The 9642-nt window shown below is 53.8% G+C and overlaps 1 protein-coding gene across 1 annotated transcript in view; it reads right to left on the bottom strand.

Moving 5' to 3' along the window:
* The window catches only part of LOC119111247 (homeotic protein empty spiracles), a 55464-nt gene extending 46424 nt beyond the window's left edge, over positions 1–9040 (bottom strand). The window contains exons 1-2 of the mRNA XM_037235068.1: positions 8856–9040; positions 8405–8603 (exon numbers count right to left, since the gene is read on the bottom strand). Coding sequence (XP_037090963.1) covers positions 8405–8603; positions 8856–8963 — 307 coding nt within the window. The 5' untranslated portion in view covers positions 8964–9040. The remainder of the gene's footprint in view (positions 1–8404; positions 8604–8855) is intronic.
* Between the last annotated feature and the right edge of the window lie 602 nt (positions 9041–9642).

The following is a 9642-nucleotide window of genomic DNA, read 5'->3' on the forward strand; positions in this document are numbered from 1 at the left end:
GGCTTGCACCGCCCTCAAGGACTTTCTACAGGAGTTTGGAAGATTTGTGGTGACGTGCTACCCGGTTCGATAAGTTCTGTTGCGGAAGATTGTCGGGGAACCGCGTGGGGCGTTAACATCAGTAACGTGGATGTGCTTCAGGGACTTAAGCTTTTGGCTCTTAGGAGTGACAACTGAAATCACAGCGATCACGTCCAGCGTGTGTGTTGTGAAGGGATTGCCGCCAATCAGCAGTAGAATATTCGTGCGTCCTATTTGCTCGCAATCCTTCGTAAGCTTGGGGAAATTTGGTCTCCTGTAGCAGAGTGTCATCGCCCAGGAAAATACTTGGCTTATTGACCCGGACACGCAGGCAGTACTCTGATTGAGAAAGGCATTTTACTGGTGGGCTGGGGCCTTCGTGCGCTCTAAACCCTGTAGCGCACATTACACGACTGTGCCTGAACATGGTGCGGTCGAAGCATCTGCGAAAACGGTTCTGTACTGCAACCTCTGGCGTCTCACTGAAAACGTTTGTCGCGTCCGTAACTAAACCCCGCCACAAACTTCCCGACGCAAGCACGTCCGCGTAGGGGGGGGGGGGGGGATTGTGCAGGCGTGGCTTGAAATCTGGGGCCGGGAGCACCTCTTGGAAGGTAAATAGCACGTGCGAAAACCCTAATTGTCGCGAGTAGGTTCGCGCTCTGATCCACTGCAATATCCGAGAGCCGTCCGCAACAGCCATGTGCTGCAAGTGAGAGATTATTTCACTGATGTCACTCCAGCCGGGCAGAATGCCTGCGACTCACGCTGGCATGCTCAAGCATAAGGAGTCACGAGCCCCTGACCCAGATCAGGTAGGTCCGATCGCACGTAAATCCGTGCACGGCTGCAACAAACCCCCACCGACCCTCCGACGGTCCTAGATACCAGATGCAGCCGGAGTAAGCAGAATGTCACCGCCAGGCCTTCTGAGCTCACCACAGCTTATCGAATGCGGTGCTAGCCATGCCAGCCGGCCAATTCCATGGACGGAGCGGAGCGAAACAAACTAATGAAGAGCTTTACCGACCGAATTTGCCACGAAGACCAGCTGCAATCTCTCTTGCAAACGATCGATCACCAAAGCAATCTATCATATCATGAAAAAAGATGTAGTGTAGTGGCGCTTTGAATTACACCCGTCAGCTGAGTCTCAGCATGTTCACTGGCCCTGGCTTTGGCTGAATCTCATCATGTTCACTGGCCCTGGCTTTAGCTGAATCTCATCATGTTCACTGGCTGTGGCTCTGGTTGAGCATCATCATGTTCACTGGCCCTGGCTTTGGCTGAATCTTATCATGTTCACTGGCTCTGGCTTTGGCTCAGTCTCATCATGTTCACTAGCTGTGGCTCTGGTTGGGTATCATCATGTTCACTGGCTCTGGCTTTGGCTGAGTCTCATCATGTTTACTGGTTCTGGTTTTTGCTGAATCTCGTCATGTTGAATGGCTCTGGCTCTGGCTTAGTATCATCATGTTCACTGGCTCTGGCCTTGGCTGAATCTAATCATGTTCACTGGCTCTGGATCTGGCTCAGTCTCACCATGTTTACTGGCTCTGGCTTTGGCTGAGTCTCATCATATTCGCTGACTCATGGTTTAAGATCACATTTCCTCATGACAGGGCGTCTTTCCGCCTTCGTATTTTTTTGTGGCTTTAGTGCAATTTCGAGAAGTGAAAACCGCGGAACAACGGCTTGTCTCCTTCCTCCTTCCATTTTTAGAAGATTTGTTTCAGTAGGTCTGCTTTACGGGAGAGGTCCTGACCAGAATTAGATCGCTTCAGTCACCACAGACATCGGCGTCTGCTATCAAAATATGCGACCGTATCAAGGGAGGCAGCAAAAACGGGCGTGCCCGCTCAGTCAACTAGGCGCGGAGCACTGATCAGGACCTTCAGCCGGTGCTCTACCAAGTACTCCATCCGCTGAACTGCAGCTTGTTTACCGTTCATCTGGCTGTTCAGAAATCAGCCACGTAGCTATTAAGCATTATCACTCAATCTGTTCCTGCTGACAGCACCTATGAATCAATATCTGGTGAGAAGCGGCTGCTGGGGCGGTGTTCGGTGCGTGCTATTGCTGCCACTTATGAGCCCACCGTCCCGCGGGACACGGGCTTGAAAAGCCCGCAGGGATTTTGGCGGGTACTGCTGGGCACATTGTGGGTATTGACGGATATGACATACATGACATTATCCCAGTTGTGTGTTCTGACCCACGAATTTATATGCAGTTCATTAGCAATTGTTGGCAAAAGTGTCAATGGAAAAAGTTAAGCATTGGCACACAAATGATAATGATAAGAAAGCTACATTTGATTATAAGTTTTTTCAGCTACAGAATGCATGTCATTTCAGGAATATAAAATTTATGGCATGATGTAGCCTCGAGAGGAGGCTATGGCTTAAAAACTGTCAAACCCACAGTTAGGTGCAGTTACTTAACTATACACTCTGAGAGGATGAAATCTCAGCACAACAAAAAGAAACATTCTCAAATAATCCCACGTAAACAGAATGCAGGTCACATGCTCAATGACTTGTAGGCACATTCGATCGAAGCACATGAACTACATGTGCATCCATCATTACACAGGACTTGTTCGAACAGCAAACACCCCCCAATGTCTGGATTGAACTGAACGCATGGTCCTGCACTGAAATTCCAATACATGTCTGTTAAATATATAACATCAAACAAAGACAGTTTTCGGCTCCTCAGAACTTGTCTGCAAATTAGGTTACTTTATACAGCAATGCCAGCGATACTTACCGCTTTATGCATATATTTGGTACTTAGCCAGGAGGAAAACCACCGACCAAAAGATACTGACAAAAAATGTCAACTACCTAACCATCCCAGTGATCCCAGCAAAGTTTTAAAACAAACGCATCGAAGGGCGAAATCGGCACAAAGATTGGTCGTCAGCCCAAGGACCTCGAATGTGCAAGGTAGCCTTTACGTGGAGTATGGACGAACTCAACTTTGCTATTCACGTTTGCATGGACCGTCAACTGGGCAGGGGCTAGGCTTGGGATTGGAGGCATTTATGGCGCACGTACCTTTCACCAAATAGCGCGCTCATTTTCTGTTACTTGTCATGTGGCATGACGATGCCAAGGCTAGTAGGCATGAGGCATAATGTGCACACCCGTGTTAAGGGCATTCGGGGATATAAATCCAGCATTAAAAGAACAGTTTTGTTACCAATCTATAAGTCTCGTTATCTCTATTCTAAATCTCTAAGCATCGTTACTGGACGCAAGCAAACAAAATCATCCATTATTCAGCTGTCCACTGCTCATGTTGTCTATGGAACTGGAAATGATCTAATTGTGGTGCCTGAAGGCCATGAGCATTGTTCTGGGCATTCTTTTCATGGCATGTGTCTATGTGATTTTTAATTTCATGCGCTGGCGTTTCCATGCGAAACTGGCAACTTAGCTAGTTTGAAGTATATTCTCCCTGGGGGCTTTGGATGGCCAAATTTTGGTTGCACGAGACATGCATATGCACGTCGAGGGCTGAAGTCATCATATGAGCCCAGGTAATTGTATAGTCAGCCTTAGTTTTTGCATCCTCAGGCTGGTTGGAGCTTCTTGATTTCTTGCCTTTCAAGATATAGATTGTTGGTTCCTTTTGAAGGGCCTTCTGAAGGACGAAGAGGAGTTTGTCTTGGGAAAAGAGAATTTATGCCCAGGACCAAGGGAACTGCATGTGTCGGTTCTTCAGCAGTCTCTTTCAAGTGAGCCACAGTTACAAACCTTGAATTGGTGAACTCCAACAGGTTCACTCGGTGTTAGTCTATAAAAAAGAAATGTAGTGACAATGTTGATAGATTCGGAGATTCCTGCGCCAACCCTCATATTATGGTCAGGCTTAGTATGTATACCTGGGATTAATATAAGATATCTTGATGAAAGGCATGGCAAAAACAAAAAAGAAGGGACGCATATAACTCAAGGTTTCTTACAGCTTCTTGTTTTGGTACTAACAATTAAATCAGGCTGGGTATGCATACAAACAGTGAAAAATAAGGTTGGCAGGCCCATGCAGACTTCTGAGGACATCTATCTTACCTGCCTGGGTGTAGGCTTTCTAATTTTGGTGTGGGGCAGGTGCGAGTATTTCAAATCCAAGATATGGCAGCTGCGCACTCATATCCTCAATGGTCGATTTGTATGCATGTGTGTGAGAGAGAGAGGAGGCATAATACGTGAACTGATGCCAGATCCTCCGTGAGGATGACAAAAAACACCACGGCCCAAAATTCCCGCAGAGATAGACGCATAGCCCTGGCTGTCAGTGTCACGTGTTTGGTGTCATGTGTCAACATGTCCTCGGCACTGTCATCCTGATCGATGCGGTGAATTACGGTATCAAGTGAAAAGGCATCTATAGTCTTATAAACGAGTTTTACGGTGCAGCTACAGGTTACAAGCCACTTAAAATGCAGGGATACGACATATTTACATGGGACCGTTTGACGACGCACTGGAAAAGATGGTTTGTAAATACCAGACGCTCGTTGTCCCCGTGAACGTCCGTGATCCAGTTAAGTAATCGAGAGTCCGACTGAAAGAAAACTGGACACAAAACCAGTGGCTCGTTGCAGGGCGGGATGCACTGGGCACGTTCCTCGTCAGGAACAATATGTGTGAATTTTTAAGATATGAATCCATGCATATCAAACTGCCATGCATTAATGTTGGCATGAAAGCATGCGTCAAGAGCATCCTAAGCCCCCAAAATTGTCCATTTTACAACAAAACACTTCAAATTCTGCAACAGAAATCATGGATCCGGACTTGGTTTGTTTGATGACGTCCCGCGGACGTTCGTGGCCGGTGCACGTAACGGTGAATCGAAGGGATACATTTTTACCTGGACGCTGTGTGCGATATGAAATAGTGACTCGATGGGCCATTGACAGACCGAAATGAATTGACAGCCAGTTGCTTACCCGTGATTCAATACGCGGGAGCATCAAAACCGGCATGTGAATAAAGCTTTTGTCCGTAAAAATGCTCATAACTATACATTTGAGGTGGACAGGTAATAAATTCCGCGGGCCCACGACACCCTACATCGGTTGTTCAGTGACAGAGTTTTGCTTGTCCCCCTCCAACGAAATCCTGTATGGAGCCCCGTACAAGGTTTAAGATGCCTTGGTGACAAATATATTGTGCAGTCCCCCTTCCTTCCCTCCTTTCTCCCCCTCCCCCATTCCTCCAGGATCTTCCTCCACTATCCAGAACAGCTCGCTTCAAGTGAGCGCCATTTGGGTGGATAGCACAGGGCGGTTAGGCAGATAGCACAGGGCGGTTAGGCGGATAGCATAGGGTGGTCAGGCGGATAGCACAGGACGGTTGGGCGGATAGCACAAGGCGGTCAGGCGGATAGCACAGGACGGCTAGGCGGATAGCACAGGGTGGTCAGGCGGCTAGCACAGGGTGATTAGGCGGATAGCACAGGGCGGTTAGGTGGACAGCACGGGGCGGTTGGGCGGATAGCATGGGGCGGTTAGACGAATAGTACAGGGCGGTCAGGCGGATAGCACAGGGTGGTTTGGCGGATAGCACAGGGTGGTCAGGCGGATAGCACGGGGCGGTTTGGCGGATAACATTGGACGGTCAGGCGGATAGCACAGGGCGGTTAGGCGGCCCACTGCGAGCGATCAGAGGATCCATCAGAGGATCAGGGTCCCGACCCATCTCGGTCGCCACATGACAAGGGTTACTTCATGGTTCAGGCCAATTGGTCATTTTGAAGCTTCAGAGCTTCTCATTGGGTGAAGAAAGGCGTGCTGGTTATGTATCTTCTTGCATTTGGTGGTTTGAAGAGCACGCTCTTGCTTTGACCACTTACGATTGGAGCCTTCGGCTTATATGTTTACGTTTATCGGCAATGATCACCTTAACTAATGACCAAGGGCCTCCAGCTGACATGAACCTAAAAAACTACATCCAAAATTATCTGCACAAGGCGTCGAGCCCCCCCCCCCCCCCCCGCCCCTCATCCCCATAGCCCTCATCGCTGTTCTCGACGGGCTGTCGGAGTCGGGGTGGTAAAGGAAACCTTTTTTAGGGAAAAACCAGCGTTAGGCCAATGGTGCGCATCAGACATATCTAACCCAGAAAATCGCTGCACCCACTGTTCGGATGAGAGCAGTCCCTGCCACCCGGCTATCGCTTATCAAAGGCACGGATGCACTGGTCAGCCCTCATTTATATTCGGCACGCTGCAGGCAGATGGTCAGCTTCCGATGAACGATTGAGGGTGCGGATGGCTGCATTAGGCTTGGAGGCGAACGGTGGTGCAGAAATCAGGGGCGTCAGGCACGGCCGCCTCAGCACGTGGGACGGGATCGGCGCCAGCGCCGCGTCGGCACGGACTGAAGCGAGTTGCCGGCCACTCGTCCTTCATTGACAAAAATACTCCGGCCCAGGAGCAGCTGAAATTTATACGTCACTTGCCAGTTGCAAGCAGATTAAGTCAAATCTTGCAAAGCTGTTGTTAGCCACAGACTGTTTCTGGAACACCATCTGGCAGCCTATCGTGAAGAGAGGGTATATATTGCTTTAATGTCATCAACGTGCTTGGCTACCGATCGGTTTTGTAGATATAATTACAGATCGTCCAACATGCTTCATCCTAGGTGAGGCAAGTAATGGGCATCGGCAATGTAACTCAGGCAGATCAGATGGCCAATGAGCGGCTTACCCTAAGCTGTGAATCGGCGGACATTGGCTAATGGGCAGCGGGCCCATGACCACCTCCCGGGGCGACTGGTGGAGCAGTGAGAGGTGGCCACCTCACACGGCGACTGGTGGAACAGCGGGGCCTGGGACCACCTACCACGGCGACTGGTGGAACAGCGGGAGGTGGCCACCTCACATGGCGACTGGTGGAACAGCGGGCCTGTTACCACCTCCCTCAGCGACTGGTCGAGCAGTGGGCCCATGGCCACCTTCCGCGGCGACTGGTGGAGTAGTGAGAGATGGCCACCTCACACGGCGACTGGTGGAACAGCGGGGCCCGTGACCACCTTCCGCGGCGACTGGTGGAACAGCGGGCCAGTGACCACCTCCCTCAGCGACTGGTGAAGCAGCGGGCCCGTGACCACCTCCCATGGCGACTGGTGGAACAGCGGGCCCGTGACCACCTCCCTCAGCGGCTGGTGGAACAGCGGGCCCGTGACCACCTCCCTCAGCGACTGGTGGAGCAGTGGGAGGTGGCCACCTCGCGCTGCGACTGGTAGAGTAGTGGGCCCGTGATCACCTCCCTCAGCGACTGGTGGAGCAGTGGGCCCGTGACCACCTCCCTCAGCGACTGGTGGAGCTGCGGGCCAGTGACCACTTCCCATGGCGACTGGTGGAGCAGTGGGAGGTGGCCACCTCCCTCAGCGACTGGTGGAGTAGCGGGCCCGTGACCACCTCCCTCAGCGACTGGTGGAACAGTCGGCAAGTTCAGAGAAACAATGACAAAGAGCACAGCCGCTAGTTCAGCTCGAACAATAACGGACCCCATCTATAGCAGTGCACGCTGTGGCTCAGATAAGCAGCTTTTGCCACAATGCGGTCACGACGCAAGCAGTCTATGGACTAATAAAGAATGTTCGGTTTTCTGCGCTACTAAAGCACACGCCTGCAGCCGGTCGCAGAGTGCTGGGGCTGTTGATTGGGACTGAGGCCGTTATTCCCGATCTCTAGCGAGCTCCTTGGATGTGTACAATAGCACAGTTGCATGCGTCACGCGCCACTGCCCCGGTCGAGAAAACACACCCACACAGTCGCCGCGTGAGGTGATCACCTCCCTCGGCTCCAGCAGTAGCAGGGTGAAGTGGTCATGTGCGTAAGAACATGCCGTGGCCTGGCGCACCAGCTGGATCTCGCTACAGACAGGGACTTCTGCGCGTCGGAGGCGCGTAACTGGCGCCGGTGGCTCGGCCTCCAGCCGGTGACCCTATCCGCATGGCGGCTGGCGCGACCGCGGCGCTCACTGATGCCAGCTGTTCACGTGGTGACAGACCAACTCAGCTGTGGTGGCTACGGTGCGGTGGTAATGGGTGATCCCTCCGGCGCTCGCATGACCTTGGCGTCGCTAAGCGCCGTAACGCATGCTCGGCGCCCGCCGCAATGTGTCGCTCTGGGAACGGAATGCATCGCAGCTATTGCCGTAAGCGACCGCAGGAAGTCGTCCGCACATGTGCCACACCGGCGGCAGGAATGCTCTGCAAGTTTCATGTCGCAGGTAGCACGGCCCGCCGCCCTGAGGCGCGGTGCGTGGTGAGCCCGTACCACAGCCCGGCCGGCAAGAGCGGCGGGGGACTGCGGGGCGGGGGCCTGCCGCCGGGGAGCGGCCGGTCCGGTGCGGGTCTCACCTGGCGCGTATCGGCCGGGGAACACGCGGCCGTGACGCGACATGAGCCAGGGGTAGAGCGGCATCTCGGAGGGCGCCGCCGGCACCGGGGGCGCCAGTCCGTGCAGCGTGTGCAGGCCGGCTGGCCGCGCCAGCGCCAGCTCGCCGCGTAGCTGCGCCAGCTTCAGACAGCGCGGATCGGCCAGCGGCAGACGCAGCGGCGTCAGAGGGCCGAACGGCAGGCCGGCTGCGCCGCCGCCGCCGCCGCCCAGCCCGTGCGCCAGCAGCCGCTCGTGTAGCGCACGCTCGTGCGCCAGCCGCTGCTGCAGCATGTCCGTGTCGGCGGCCGGCTCTGGCGCCGGCTCGCGCGGCGGCGAGCGCTCCTTGCAGCGTAGCTCGGGGCTGCGCGCCGGCCTCACCGGCTCGGCCGCCGCCCGCGGCACCCGGCTCGGCTGCGGCGCCGGCGTGCTCGCCTTGTCCGCACTGTCTCCCACCAGCGAGTCGATCGAGAAGCCCATCTTGGGCCGTTGCGCCGGCACGCCCGGGGCGGTCGCTACGGGCATCATGCTACAGCACACCATACGCGGGCCACCGCCGGCTGCCGCGGCCGCCGCGCCGCCCTCACCGCGCACGCTCACGCACTGCTACGGCCCATGGCCCGAGCACCTTCCACGCCGGGATCCTGGCGTCGTCTGCAGCGGTCGCGCCCGTCGCCAGCGCCACGCCGTGGCCGGAAATCGTACCACGCTGGCTCCGCCCCCGGTGCGCCGGCCGCCAGCCCAGCGGCCATGATAGTCGCCGCGCGGCCGCCATTGGTCGGCTGCGTCGCTGTCGCCTGTAAAAGCCGGGTAATGGCCGGCTCTGATTGGTGTGTGTCAAACGCCAGAATAATGCCATTGACAATGCCTTATTACCAGCTATTCTATGCACTTCAAGTATCCGTGGCTGTGGACGAGCCGCTAATGAGCTTTACGAATTATTTAATTAGGGATATAAAGGAACTAAAAAGTGGCTGTGAGTAGAAGCAGGCAGCTGGTCTCGTCTTAAAGTCAAAGCCCGACAACAAAATCGGTTCGTAAACCGGAATGGCTGTCAAGCAGCCTCAAAGTTACGCAATTTAAGAACAATCTTTTCAGCCGTAAATGACGTGGATGCCTGTCATAATATTCTGAGCCAAAACAGCTCTGTTTAAGGCCCGTGAGGGTTTGTCGATTTATTTTACTTATGAGCGTGTTTGCAGGATGTGCACAGGTAACAGGC

The sequence above is a fragment of the Pollicipes pollicipes genome, unplaced genomic scaffold, assembly GCF_011947565.3.
Source record: "Pollicipes pollicipes isolate AB1234 unplaced genomic scaffold, Ppol_2.1 Scaffold_7261;HRSCAF=8764_pilon_pilon_pilon, whole genome shotgun sequence".
NCBI classification, from domain to species: Eukaryota; Metazoa; Arthropoda; class Thecostraca; order Pollicipedomorpha; family Pollicipedidae; genus Pollicipes; species Pollicipes pollicipes.